Raw genomic sequence first — 15,816 nt, 5'->3', positions numbered from 1 at the left:
TAAGTACTGTATACGCTATATATTTCGCGGGGGGTTTATTTTCGCGAATTTCGCGAGTCGGGAGCTATTCGCGAAATTAACAACACGCGAAAATATTACCTTCCAAAATGAATCCCTTGCCATGATGATACGAACATTTCAGTACTAGAATACCATGTCACGGCTTACCGAACAGACCATACTGGCTAAGCTTGTTTACGCACGTCCACGTCTACTTACGAATACTGTAGAGAGCCAATCCATTATCGCAAGGGGACCACTCGTCAGAAATCTAGCGCGATGGACTTAACCACTTCAAAAATGTTGAATTCTAACTTACTAGTTCGCAGAGTTTGGTAAGTTTTTTTCATGCAGAGTATAACTAGTATCATTCTTATTTGCTAGTAAGTTGAAAATTCACACTTTCTTTGCCACTTCATATTTTTTCTGGTCCCCCAATCGCGAATTTAACCACTCGCGAAAATGTGTGACAGCGGCAATTCGCGAAAATTTATGTACGTGAAAATTATGGCGTATACAGTAGTAATTATCAACTTTTTAATGGTTTGAGTATCCTGAAATATGCATTGTTGGGGATTGTCCATCAGGATGGCCACGAAAAGCAGACCTCGGGCCACCTTTCATGTGTAACAGGGGTCCCTTACTACTTAAAGGTCTGCTTGGCAGGGTACAAAAATCACTGGCATCGTTTGGTCATACTGAGTGATCACGTCAACAATTTCTGGCCATCATTTCCCTGCCAAATTCTGGAGCCAAAAATCACAGCATCATCCAAGAGGATACTGGCCATGAGCCACTACATCCCATGATGCAGAGTGGCAAAGTCATTCACACACAGCATTTTCTGTGTGTTTCTGTGTTTCTAATACACTTGTATTATCCTCCTAACATCAAAACTCAAAACAACCTCCCTGTCCTCAAATAAATGAAGTTAAACCTCAAATCAATCACTTGTTGTTGTTCTTTCATGGTATTGTTGGCAAATCACTCAAAACAGACTTGACAGAAATGTGTAATTTTACATTATACAACTGATGATGACTGAATACATTACTACACAATCCAATCACTTTGAGGCTAGTGTCACTAAAGGTTTGTAGTTACTAATGATTATGTGTGGATGACACAAAACTATACTTATTCTAAAAAGTGTTGCAATATATATGCATTCGATACCTACAGTGATCATTAAGATAGCAAAGACAATGACTACGATAATTAGTGTTAATTGGGGACCTTGTTATCTGTACACCAGACAGGATTTTCCACAAATTAAGCATGATTGGTAATGTCGAATAGGTGAAGAGTCTGCAAGAGACAGACAAAATCCTTGTACACTGAAGTTTAGTGACAAAGATTTTTGTTGTTGTTGTTGTGGGCATTATATGCAACTATTCAGTGATTTGCATAAAAAATAGGTATAATATGAAAACTTGACTTGAATTGTGAGTGTAAATAATTGCTTAAAATTTCCAATTTTAAATTGGTTATAAGGCCATGATTTACACAATTAGGCATTGTGAGTGAGTAAAATAGATAAGATGAATAAATTTTGTAAACAATGACTGGGGATGTTGTCACTTAAAGATGACTAATGTTACTAAGAATTGTGATCACATATAACTGTATTCTGAGAATGAAAACCGCTCCATTTCTGGCACGAGAAAAAGTCTGTCTTCTTAATTTCTCTACACGAAAGGACAAGGTATTGGGCATAACTCCCCACGACACATCAGAGAGGCACTTTAGGCTATGAATTATATTGACATGTTACTGTTTAGTACAAACTAAAAAAAGAAAATAAAATCAACATGATTGTATGAACACAGATATCCAAGAAATATGTCACAAATGTGACCTTGCCCCCCCCCCCCCCAAAAAAAAGCCTAACGAATTACTGTAAAACGAGGAATTTTCGTGTGCATTTTAATTTCGCGAATTTCGCGAGCGCCGACATTCGCGAAATTAAAATGCACGCGAAAGTTTTGTCTTCACTACATGCATTGAACGCCAGTGGCAATTCGCGAAAATTTCATGCCGCGAAAAAGGCTGTCGGCTCCAATTCGCGAAAATTTCATGCCGTGAATATATCATGTTTTACAGTACTCATTTTCATTATTATTATTATTTTTTTTTGGGGGGGGGGGTTCTAAAAGAGAACAAAATAATCCTAACCCCTCCCTAGTTTCCATACATGTATTGAATGCACAACTCCAACAATGGAGGAAGGAAACCATTTTCCTTAGACTAATTTTTTTTATCAATAAAAAATGTATTACTTGATACTTTAGACTGTTTGTTTGTACTGAGAAAAAGTAGTGTCAGGATCACCTGAAATCAAATTGTATTTTCACATCCGTTATAAATACCTATCTATGGTCAGGTCAATGACTCCCAGGTCAGGTCATTGATTGCGGATGTCACACCATGAGATATCAGGTCACTATAGGAGATTGAGGCCACTGAACATGGCATAGTGCCTCAGGCCACAGAAATTCCCCTCCCCCTTCTTTCTTTCTTATTTGTAAATGAAATACCAGCAGGATTACGCAAATTCTTCTCAGAACTATCCATCAAGTGAGGAGGAAGTCCTTGCTCCTCCTCCTCCAATATCACGTCTTCTGTAACTGTAGCTTGTTTCTGAGGTTGCCTTCATTGCAAACAAATCCTGATGAAAGAGACCTCCCCCCCCCCCCCCAAATGAACACAAATAGTGCATTCACATTGGCATAAACAAATTTAAGATTTTTTTTTCATACATTACATTCTTCATTGGAATTTGCTTGAACCCGCCAGTATTTGAGCAAGAAACAAAAACAAACAAAATCCCTCATTAGGAGCAGAATTTTGTTGTAGTAGGCAATCATTTGAAAAAAAAAAGAAGTCATAACAAAGATTAATGACACCAAACAATATCCATTATTGTATGCTTGTTTGACTGCTCAAATAGTAGACCGCAGATCAACAGGGGGGGGGGGGAGATCTCTCATAATCTCTAGATTCTCTCTCTTCTTCTTTTTTTCTTCTTCTTTTACTTCTTCTTTTCTTCTTCTTCTTCTTCTTCTTCTTCTTCTTCATCTTTCTTTTCTTTACAATAAATATGTGATCCTACATCTCAAAACCAACACAAAATTGCCAGACATGGATTTTAGGTTAAAGGACAAGTTCACCTTCATAAACATATGGATTGAGAGAATGCAGCAATAGTAGTAGAACACATCAGTGAAAGTTTGAGGAAAATTGGGCAATCGATGCAAAAGTTATGAATTTTTCAAATTTTTGTGTTGGAACCGCTGGAATAGGAGACTACTAAGGCTCGTGATGTCATATGAGTACAACAGTATAAAGAAAATGTAAAGAAAATTCAACATATTTTCACTTGTTTCGCATAATAAAAGAGCACTTGACTTGCCTCTTTCTAAAGGCAATGGGAATAATATTACCCATAACACATGTCCGTAACGAGTCAAGGGAACGTGTACTTTTTTCAAAAGATGAAATTTTGTGAAATTCTCTTTATATTTTCCTTATATTGTTGTACGCATGTGACATCATACACTGCAGTAGTCTTCTCATCCAGCAGTGACTGCACAAAAACTTCAAAAATTCATAACTTTTGAACGGATTGTCCTATTTTCCTCAAACTTTCAATGATGTGTTCTACTAATATTGCTACATTCTCTCGATCCTTATGTTAATGAAGGTGAACTTGTCCTTTAAGGGGAGATTCAACAGAGTAAAATGATGCATAAGCCCATACAAACAAACTTTCCTGAGCTATGTATCTTAAGAATGCAAAAATAAAGTACACATTCTGGAAAAGTATTAACTGAGAAAAGAGGCTTTGAAGTTTAGTAATTATAAAAATACTTAATCTCACCAGGCTGCGCTCTGTGCATGGGATGGGACAAAACAAAAGGATGTAAATCTCTGTAACAACAACCAAGAGATTATCAAATTAGGCTGAAATTGTGTGTACCTTCACTACTGCTAACATCTTTAAATACAGCAGCACAATCTTTTCAAAAGTCATCAGCCTTGAAAGTGAGGAGTGTGTACAGGGTTTTTCAAAAAATGAAGAGATCTGAGACACACCTACACTGTAATCACACTATTTTTATGAACAAAAAGCTTCACAAAACTGCAAAAATCTGAAGTTCCCATGAGTTGTTGTTTTTTATCCCAAACTTCATGGTTATGTAGAAAAATTGCTCTTTCAGAGAATATTAAAAAAACTGAATATTGACTAACTCAATCCATTTCACCTACTTCCAGAATTCATGCAAAAATCAGAGTTTGCCCCTCTAGTTGGTTTTACGATGCATGGTCACATAAGTTTTTCTACATATAATTTACTTTTGAAATAAGAGTGTTGGTGTATTTAATCTGAATTACAATTTGGACTATCCATGACCAATGAATATGACTTGCTCTTTCAGTACCTTTAAAGAGCAATTATATCTAATTTCCAGGTTGGCTTTCTTGAATACAAATAACACAGATAAACAGGATGATAGATGTATCATCAACATTTAGAGGGAAAAAAATAGAAATGTCACTATGGCGACTGGTATGCCTCTGCCATAATGCATGGTTCTCCTAATAGGTCTATAGTACAATGTCTTGACAATATGTGATGACAGTTTCACATAATTGGCAAAATATCAAAATGACAAGTTATACACAAATGTGTTGAAAGTTCACTTTCATTGAACTAGGTTTAATTAGATGAATGACTAAATTGTCAGAGTGCTGGTATTTGGGGATTTGAGGATTTTTACTTGACTTCTGACCCTTTTATATAAAGTTTATGCACCAAGTAATTTACAAGGTATGGAGAAAAAAGTGTAATTTCAGTATGGTAATATATTTGTACTCAAACCGGCCTTTGACTTTCGACCTCTGACCTTAAAGTTCCAAAGAGAATACTGTTGGGCAGAACATGCATAAATATGTCATAAGTTTCAAGATGATATATTGAGTTATTTTGCAGATATGGAGGAAGAAAGGAAATTTAGCACTTTTCCTTGACCTTTGACCTTTTGACCCTTGACCTTTTGGCAAGAAACTGTCCACAGAATATCTATTGGGTAATACATGCATGTATATATCAAGTTTCAAGAAAAAATTCTGCAGGCATTGCATAAATATGAAGTAGTGATATTTTGAGGAGTTGACCTTGACCTTTGACCCCTTGACCTTTGACCTACGACCCCCAATTCTCTAGATAATCACTGCCAGTCAGTACATGCACATATACTCTAAAGTTTCACGAAATACCTTGAACCATTTGAGAGATATGGAGAAGAGCAAACAATTTCAACTTTTTGACGGTAAAGTTTGACCCTTGACCTTTAATCTCATGACCCAAAACTCTCTCTGAGGAATCTGGTAGTACATATATACACTACAGGTGCGTTTATCAACTCTTTTTCTCGGCAAAAAACAGGTTTTCTAAACGGCTTTCAGGGAATTTTTACGAAATGATAAACACAAAGCTGTTTTGAAACGGTTTTGTACTGCAGTTACGAACCATGCACGCCTTATACGACCTCTTCTCCACGGGTCGAATTTTGCAATGAGTTGTGCAGTGACAGGCCACTTATCATGTTCACGAAGAGTTGATAAACGCAACCATTTTGGAAGGTGTTTCTAAAGGGCTTTGGAAACGGCTCTGGAAACGGCTTTTGAATGCCGTTTAAACAGGGGAAAGATGATAAACGCAGCCTATGTTTCAAGAAAATACCTTCAGGCATTGCATGGATATGGGGGAAATAGTGAAATTTTGAGCATTTGACCTTGAGTGTGTGAACCTAAAAGTTAAGAGGCACAACTTCACTCCCTCATACATATACCTGCCAAGTTTAATTAGGATACCTCACACGGTTTTTTAGTTATGCTGTCCACAAAATTGATTACGGACGGATGGATGGATGGAAGGACGGACGGACGGACATCCCGAAAACATAATGCCTCCAGCAGCACTTCGTGGCGGAGGCATAAAAAAGCCCCAAAGATTTGGGATGCTGAAATCACTGATCAACCAAAACCACTAAAACCAGTACCAAAATTGGTAGAAGTGATGTCATAACCACATCTCTCATTTAACTCTACACAAATCCTTGGTAAATTTGTCTTTTAGGGCATAAAACGAGGAAAAAGAATACAAATTGTCTATCCTTTGCATACAATCACTGTGCACTTAGTCATTGAATAATCAAACAGTAATCTGACAAATGTGGGGGAAAGGGCATTGCAGTTGGATATCCTCGACCAAAATCTTGAATATAAAGCCTTCTGTCCGTGTGTTTGCATACATAATAAAAAAGATATGAAGGGTGAAGCATTATGATTTTTTATGTTAAAAATGCAGATTTTGTTCCATCAAATGAAGTATATAATTCAGAAGATATATAGTTTTCTGCAGGCTTTCTTATCTATTTTGATCAGTTATGCAGAAGCTTTTGAGCTCTATCAAAGTTGATCAAGATGAATTTTGTACTGTAAAATTTATACTATATATATAACACTGTTTGATAGAAATTTGTAAGTGCTAAGTCAGTATAGTCTCTTGTCTGTTTGTATGGATCTCCTCAAAATCACTCTACCATGTCATTGTCAAAACAATTGAGATTTATAATGAAATTCAAAAAAAAAAATCATTAAAAAAAAAGTGTGTACACAAACCAATGTGAGAATTGTGAGGCGATGACATCACATCTTCCAATTTTGTCTGTATCTGGTGAAGTCAGCCAACATTTCAACATTTTCGGCACTTTCTCCTTTTTCACATCTCCGATGAAATTTCCTATCGCTCTACTCATCTCATATATATAATCCGTTCAGCCAGCTTGAACAATGGATATGGGAGATGAATTGCACTTGACATACGTGTCCATTTGAGCACATCGCGGTGACTTGGGACCATTTCTGATTTTGACCAAACAAGAATTACCCATGATTCATACGAACCAACATTAGATGAGTGATGCCAGGCACCCCCCACTTTCCACCTTGCCGCATCATTTCTTTCATTCTCTGAAACATCTCGCTTCCGCTGATTCATACTGCCAGTCTTGTTCTTATGTGTGTGTTTTTTCTTTCTTTCTTAACACAACATGAACTCATGCTCCTGGATTTCCCATGACTCACCACTTTCCCATGAAAAAGGTTTTCTGTCTTTTGTTTGAGGAAATGCCCTGAAAAACTATCGAAAACAGCCGCAGAAAAAAACCTCCCTACTGCTGAATTGGTGACATGACATTTGCTCTTGGGACAATTTGCTCCAGTCTTATTTTCTCCAAGGGACTCAGGATTTAGGGTTAGGGTAGTTTTTTGTGGGTAGAATCTATGTCTGGTTTAGTGTGTAGATATTTCATAGGAGCAGTTGTTGCAGGAGCAAAATGTCATGGAACTGTTGAATTAGCTCCCATTACTTTGAACATACACATCTTGGTAGTTACACACACACACACACACACACACACACACACACACACACACACACACACAGGAAGAATGGTAATTGCTGTAAACAGCTGAAAATATTGATAAAACATTTTTTACTATTTGCAAAAAGTACCTTTCTTTTTTTTAAATAGCTTCCCCCCCCCCCCCCTACAAATTACAGAATTACAGAATTAATAACAAATTCCATACAAAGTTCATATTGGATTAGATAAAAGGAAAAAAATGATAGTGTAGTTGAATTTTTTATTAGAATTAAACATAAAATAAAAAAGTTATGGCATTTTTGGTTGTGCATTTTGCAGAGTGATATAAGTCTGCACTGGTTACCTGGAGCTGTATAAGATTGTTCTGCGGTCACAGAGATACATGTATAGTCAATAAATCTTCCTTGTCTGTGAATAATCTCATTACTCCATCTATACCTAGAAGAAATATCTGCTTTCTGATATGCACTAACTTTAAAATTTTATCAGGTTCATCCATCTGTTCTCATGGAGATATTTTCTTTGCTCTTACAGCAAAAGTATGAAAGACATAAAAAGGCACAATGTTTACCACAAAAAAAAAAAATCAAAGAAACAACAGCAATAACAACATGAGCTGTACACGTGGATGATATGCAAAAAAACATGGCAATATGCTACAAAAATTTTGAGCATATGGATTTACCAGATTTACAAGACTAATCTGGCAGGATTGTTCATTTCCTCTGTATGAAAATCTGGATATTCCCTTAAAATGAATGCAGGAATAGAAATGTGACAATAACACACACGGTCTCATTTCCTGGGTTACCACTAAACGATCCCAGTCCCCACACTGCAGGCAAAATTTGCTGATTGCTGTAACATTCCTAAGAGTCATACAGAGATAGTGGTGCATTTGGTTTGATTTTTTGTTTGTTGGTTTGCAATGTCTACCAGGACAGGATGTCTAAAGTGTGATTAATGTTACCAATAGCTCCTTCAGGATGTCCGTTATACATCTGTATGAGATGTACTGCACGTACGTGTACGTGTATCTTAGGGTGTCTGTCAAAACATCCTAGCAGATAATGTAAAGTCACACCGCAAAGTGAATTCCATCTTAAGGTGCTCTATCATTAGCTTGGGTTCTCACAAACAAAACTGAACACAATATTTGCCAATCAGATTTTTATTCGCTGACACACAGCTGCACAGAACCTGTGTCTTCAGTCTAAAAACTTCAAACTCCAAACACTTTATTTCATTTTAAGCAGTGACTCTCCCAACTGTAGAGACAGACGTACATATAAAATGAAGTCATCGATATTCATATTCGTATTCCAGGGCATGTCTCCCCCCCCCCCCCCCCTCCTCCTCCTCCTCAGAATATCTAGAGTCCACATTCTCTTGATACTATTCATATTTGGCCAAATGCAACCCCCCCTATGAGTCAATAGGCGTTTTCACGTCAGCCCGATGTTTCGAAATAGCGCGTTATTTTCTGACTTGGGAAATAGGAAAATATCTCGAGCTTGTATTTTTATCGGGCTGATGTGAAAACGCCTATTGGTGTTTATTCAAAGGCAGTTGGTCTGGAAAGGCACCTCAGCCACATTACACCAAATATAGGGAACATGTCTTTTGTCAGTGATGACGCACGATTACACAATCATCATTGTTCAAACATCTGAATGTACTCATTAAAATACACATAATCAGGTGGGGGCAGTGATCACGGAATCACAGAAAGACCTCCGTTCATAGTCCATATTAAAGTAGGTCCATGGTCTGAACTTTCTGCACAAACCTCAAATAAAATTGTGGGCATTTGAGGCCTTCCTTGCACACTGCAGACAATGGGCGTAAGGACAGAGAATGGGTGCAGAAACTGCAAGAAAAAAACAAAACAAAACGGAAGTCTGGTGCATATATGCTGAACAACCAAATGACCATGGCTAGACAAAACAGGGAGTGTACCAAAAAAAAACCATCAAGATGCAGACATGTCATCATTTCTTAAAGCATCCTTGCGTGGGAAGGGTTTCAAGGGGAATAAATGTAATCCGTCAGACAATATGACAACTATAACAGCAAGGGAAGTAAGACCACTCCCTTGTTTTCCTTAGGAGTCAGATTCTGATGTGTGCATTGGCATGAAGATCATGTCCTTAAGTATCTTTGCCAGGAGCATTAACTCTAGCATGTGACGTCTCTGACTCTGTCATCTCAAGACTTACAGTTTCAGTAATATGTTTACACTTCTGTAGACATTATGCTAGTTTGTACACCTATAGGACGTGACAAACAGGAGTCACTCCCACAAATCCCTAAACTGTCTATTATGTCTGCATAAGGGGTGTGGTGGTCTACTGTGGGGGTGAAAATAGGGCCAAAAAAAAACCCAACAACAACAAACAAACAAACAGTCACTCTTTAAAGTGAGATTCCTATTAATCTTCAGGTTGGCTGGGATAGCACGTTAGACTCCACTTTATGTTCAAGTTGGTCATAAGCAAACAGAATAGTGAAATCACCGTCAGAATAAAAAAGGGGCTAACATGGAATTTCAAAGTTTCTAGTGTTTTCATGAAAGCTGTGCTACAATCTCAAACATATGTGCTCATCACATAAAGAGATCAATGTACTTGCCCCCAATTTTTTTTTGACTTGTTTGTACATGATCAATATCAAAGTCATTTCCTGTTATTTGGTAAATATTAATGCAAGTGTAATAATCGCAGCTTTATAAAGTGAGAACTGCTTAATCATTTGAACAATAAAATATGATTTGAAAGATACAATTTCTTTCTTTTTAATGCATCAAAAAAAAAAATGGGAAATTTAGCCAAGATTTATATGCAAGCTAATGGGAAACTAGTCACAGGATGACTTTGTCTTATGACTAGCATGTGACTGTAACCAACATTATTTTTCTGAATATATGTGGAATTTGAAACTTAACCACTTTTTCCTTTTCTTTGTGTGCCCAATTCTTTTGAAACTAGGATTGTTTCCTTTTCACTAAATTCAGTTCTGTTGAACATTGAGTCTTCAGAGATCAAAGCCGGCTTACACATCAAAAATATTGGCCTGGATGGCAAATCATAAATATGCATGTTTTATGTTTCCAACAAACAGACCTGCACTCACTGTTTTTGTTTTATTCATTTTTTTATTTTTTTATTTTTTTGCTAATGTTTTAGAAGGCTCTTATACCAATCAATGATACCAACTACCAATAATTTTGCTATAAATGTAATAAAGACTAAGAGACTGCTAACATCACCAAATGGGAAACTCAGCACAACTTTTCGTGACCATCTCAATCCTGTACAGCTCAGAATGCAGACTATGGACTTCTAAAATTTGCTACATATGTACATTTTGCTTTCTGAGGAATGGGCACCAGCCAGAAAAAGGAACAGCCTTTTCCTTTTTCGTAATCTTGAAAACAACCTCTATTTCGAATTGCAGACTTTTTTTGTCACTGCAATTGTTCAGCTTGCACAACAGGAACAGTGGATTTAAGGAAGATTAATGGATTTTCATGCCATGAAATACAAAATTCCTAAAAAGCCTATGAACTTTCAATAACCTTCCAACCAAGAGGGCTTAGGATACCATGCAGAATACCTAGTCCTCTAAGCCACGGGTATTGGAGTGTAATGGAATGTCATTTTCCCCCAGTGTGTTTGCCAAAACATAAAGAAACATGCAGACTTGCAGTTGAAAAATCAAGAGATCCATCTAGTGTTACAGTCCTTGAAGCTGGTGGATATTTATGAAACAGTTTCAATTTCAAATGTGAAATCTAAGATAGCAGTTTTGACAACTTGTATTGTACAATGACAGTAATCATAATTATAATAACAATAATGAAACTCATGATAATGATCATAATTATGATATTACGATAATATTAATACCAGTACCTGTAACACAGAGCTTATGTTTATATGCCTGGAAGTTCATTTACCTAGGGGGAGAAAAATTTTGACAATTAACCCAGTTTATTTCACAATACCACTGGCAGAAATCTACCTTAAAATGGCAACTATTTTCAAAATGGCCAGAAAATTCATGAAAAAAAACAAGAACCACATCCACACCAATTTTGCCTGTTTCATTTGGATATTAGAATATAAACATGCTGTTTCCCTCATACTAAAATGGAAGAAATGCCCTGGAATATCTGAAAGGATATGAACTACTGTATTATACACAATATAATTAGCAAGTCTAATTTTTTTGCGAACCGGGACTACCCAACAATTTTCGAGTGGTTAAATTTGCAATTGTAGAGTACAGTAATGAACGGAGAAACTTGTGTGAACGTTACATTCATGTCAGTATGAGAGTTGATATTTTTGCGTGATTTTTGAATTCACGAAGAAGCAGCACTCGACTCGTGAAATTCGTGGAAATACAAACCTTATTGCAATATATTTGGCATATACAACTGTACTCTATTGTAATATCTATCAAAAATAAATCTCAAGTACAAGCATGCAGACTGACATTCCACTTCAATAAACTCAAGCATGGCAGTGTTTGCTGGGTAATGAATCAACTGATATGGTAGATTAGCCAATGCAGGGTATTAAAAAGAGTTCGGAATGTTTGTAATCCAATGCTCTGCTTATCTCGGGGAATTTGCAACATACCATCACATAATTGAATTAAAATTTTGTTTATCTCAGATTCCATAGGATTGTTTGGAATCATAAGACCAGTCACGTGTAATCATATGAATTTTTGGAATGTACTGCGTGCAACCACACACACAATGATTGATTGAGGTACAATGCTGTTCACTTCCTGGCAAGAGATAAAAAGTACATTCCTGATAAACAAATGGATGCTCTCTCAGAATCTTGCGCAATGCCATCTTAACCTTTTGGGAAAGGGCAATTTTATTTTTCACTTTTGGCATAACGACCAAGCCATGAAACACTTGGTCCTGACTTGGTCAACATTCACATCAAATAGTCAACATCATTCTCAACTTTAACTCCACAGCAAGGTGAATGCCTGGATCAATATCTATATAAGCTCCTTGAGCAATATGTCAGAAAATGCAACAATGTTATTGCAAATCATGAATAGCTCTATTAATATGTGATCATGTGAGAGTACTAATGTTCAGTTTATAGAGTAACTGCAGATTCCACAGCCTGAATATATGTACAGATATAGAGCTGGTTTGTTCTCAACTACTTTAGTAACATAGCAAGTTCAGCAGAATGTTTCTGAAGTTGCATAGAAAGAAAAACACAAAATGCTGTACTTTTTAACAAAATATATCCAAATTTTTTGGTGTCTTTATCCTGAAAGCGTCGTCAGAGCTTTCATTTTTTTGCTCTTCTTCATTTCCATTCAACGTCATCAGCATTTAAGCAAGAACTACTACAGTCATAGTCTCATACTGACACCACAATCATATTATTAGCATCATCATTGTCATCAAAATCACCATTGACATACCAAAATTAGCATCACAAACAGTGTAGCAATCATTATTCATTGTTATTATGACTACCACTGAACTGTTTCAGTGTCACTGCACTACTCACAATCATTGCTATTTACTTTTATCGCTGCCATTATAATGATTTAAAATCTGAAACCATTATCATCGTCATGCCCAAACTATAGCGCAATAAAGGCCAAAAAAAAAAAAAAATTTTTTGTTTGGCCTTAATTGTCAAAACCCAAGAGGGTCGGTAGGTCGTTTTTTGTTTTGTTTTTTTTTTCCAATACCCTTTTTACCCATGTAATTTTGTAACTTTAGCAGGGCATCTCGTACACTCATCCTTCTGGCAATACTTCGAGTTCTAGTTCAACTTTGTACAGGATGTGGCGCAAGTTTAATGCACTCAAAACTCCAAGGGATTCATTCAAATGTAGATCTTGCCAGGACCCGGTAGGCAAGGCAGAAACACTCACTGACAAACACTTATAACGTTCATCTTTTTTGTTAAATTTTGCAAACAGCTCCAAACTGGTACCTTCCAGTGAGATGCTGGCAACTGAACTCCAAACAGTTTTGGTGCCATGACAGCTGGTAATGGATGCTGCAAAAGTAGCCATCTTGGCATGCAGTCACGCTGCGCTGCGCCGCGGCCGGTAGGGTAGCTAGCTAGCTAGCGCACTACCTATGCACGTGAGCCAAAAAGGTAGCTAGCATGCAATGCATGCTATAAGACGTAGCCTGCGGCCCCGCGCGGCCCGAACACGATTACAACAGGTCGATGAGATGAAAAAATATTTTTAGACTTTTTTTTTCATTCTTTCTTTAGGTTAAAATGGATAATCTTGGGTTTAAAACCGTTCACAAATTTGCAGAAGATGAAATTTGTGGAAAAAATAAACTTGAAAGAGAAAAAAAAAAAAAAAAAAAAAAAAAAAAACCGAACCGAAATTTCCGTGATTTTCGGTCGGTCACGAAGGGCAATCAAACCATTTTTTTTTTTTGGCCTAATCATGAGTACTTACAAATTATACATTAATGCAGGAATCATTTCGATGCCACCACAGTGACCACCATTAACAGTATAATAAGCATTCTCCTCCTCCTCTTCCTCCTCCTTCTACTCCCCCTCCTCTTCCTCCTCTTCCTCATCATCATAATCGTCATCTTAATCATCGTTATAATCGTCATCATCATCATCATCACCATCATCAACATCATCACTGTTGTCATGGTTACTGCATCACCCTTACCTGGGCAGAGTCGGTGTCCACACGAACTGGGAGGGACATGAAACACTCCGTCTGCAGAAACTGGACCAGATTCAGCCCATCCTTTGTGTAAATACTTTTAAGTACTGTTGATGCTTCTGCCAGGGCCTGCGGAAGAAGATAAAGACAAAAACAAAACAAACAACGTAAAACCCATAGGATAGGTTTGACAGCAATCAGGTACAGATATCATGGAAGAGTTTATTCACTGATAGCCATAATACTAGATTTTCAAAAGTTCCCATTTCACTTGCACAACAAAAAATTACCTATGGTAGTGAGAATTAAATATACTTAGATACCTGGGCAAGCATGTATGGTAGTTTCCCCTCCTTCACAGGTTTTATAATATCATTGATTTAATTCGATCAAAAATAGTATAGTGTGGTTTAGAACATACTGTCTCATCCACAAGTAAAACATCACGCAATCAGAATATGGTGGCAATCGACAGACATTCAAGGTAATTTTAATACTGATGGTCCTTTTTTTAAAAAAACACAATCAATGAAAATCCCTCGCAGGTTTTTAACTGATTCCAGACTGCTGCAAGGTTACATCATGGGGTGGGGTGCATAAAAATCCTATTCAACTTTTCATTTATCATTTCACATTATAGAAATTTAGCTAACTTTTGATTTACAACCAGTGACAAATAGTGATTTCACAACTGGTTGTAAGACATGAGACTGGTAATAGAACCATTACAGATTCAAACTTAGCACAATAAAAGAGATCAATGATTATTTCTACAGACAACTTTTCCTTGCCATATACCTGTACATCATGAATATAATTCAATGTCCAATGCATGTTGTCCAAAAAATTATTAATTCAAAAATATGTAAGTGGAAATATTTTAGGAAATAAATAGTACTCATAGTTCTCTTTTTTTCTTCTCTCCCCATTCAGAGTGAGTCTTTTTAGCACTGAAATTTCACTGGTAATCTCTCTATCTCTGACACTCACACACACACACACACACACACACACACACACACATACAAACACACATATACAAAATCTGTCCCTCTAAATTCTTCAGGGTACAAGTTCAGAAACAGCAGAAAGAAACACATAGAGCTGCCCAAATAATGAGACGGAATGGTTACCATGACAGTTTGTGCGTCGGTGAGGTCAAACGACTTCTGGAGGGGAGCGAGAAAGCACGCCGGTATGACGTACTTGTAGATAAATTCCCGAAAGAGAGGCATCCCGCCATTGCCTCCCCACGACTCAATCAACCTTTTCAGGATGTTGAAGCAAGTCTTGATCATCTGGGGGTCAGAGAATTGGAGAGAAATCAAGAAAGAAAGCAAATTCCATGTTAGCTCCATGGCTGTTTAGTTAGTTTGTTATAAACTAAGATATATCAGGCTGAGAAAAATGTCTCTGAAGTTGCAATGAAAAAAATCTAACAATGTTGTACTTTCCAACGGATATCTTCCTAAGTTCTTTGTATCTTATCTCCAGCAAACCTAATTATGACCTTTGACCTTTCCTTCCTCTCCAGTCTCACGACTCATCATCACTTAATGTAGAATCGCTACAGTCAATATCTTAGGCTGTCATCACTATTATTATCATAATCACCATCATTATTGTCATCAAGAACATTATCATTGATGTGAGCATCATT

At 36.9% G+C, this 15,816-nt stretch overlaps 1 protein-coding gene across 1 annotated transcript in view; it reads right to left on the bottom strand.

Annotated features, from left to right (window-relative positions):
• Positions 1-15,816, bottom strand: part of LOC139729339 (exportin-T-like) — a 115,627-nt gene that overhangs the window by 11,297 nt on the left and 88,514 nt on the right. Inside the window, exons 19-20 of the mRNA XM_071640266.1 lie at positions 15,290-15,454; positions 14,160-14,285 (exon numbers count right to left, since the gene is read on the bottom strand). Coding sequence (XP_071496367.1) covers positions 14,160-14,285; positions 15,290-15,454 — 291 coding nt within the window. The remainder of the gene's footprint in view (positions 1-14,159; positions 14,286-15,289; positions 15,455-15,816) is intronic.

Source organism: Diadema antillarum, unplaced genomic scaffold (genome assembly GCF_040938485.1).
Source record: "Diadema antillarum isolate AM-2024a unplaced genomic scaffold, OU_Dant_1.0 seq00000234_RagTag, whole genome shotgun sequence".
NCBI lineage: Eukaryota > Metazoa > Echinodermata > Echinoidea > Diadematoida > Diadematidae > Diadema > Diadema antillarum.
The sequence above is the reverse complement of the archived record's forward strand: the minus strand, read 5'-3'. Positions and strand labels throughout refer to the sequence as shown.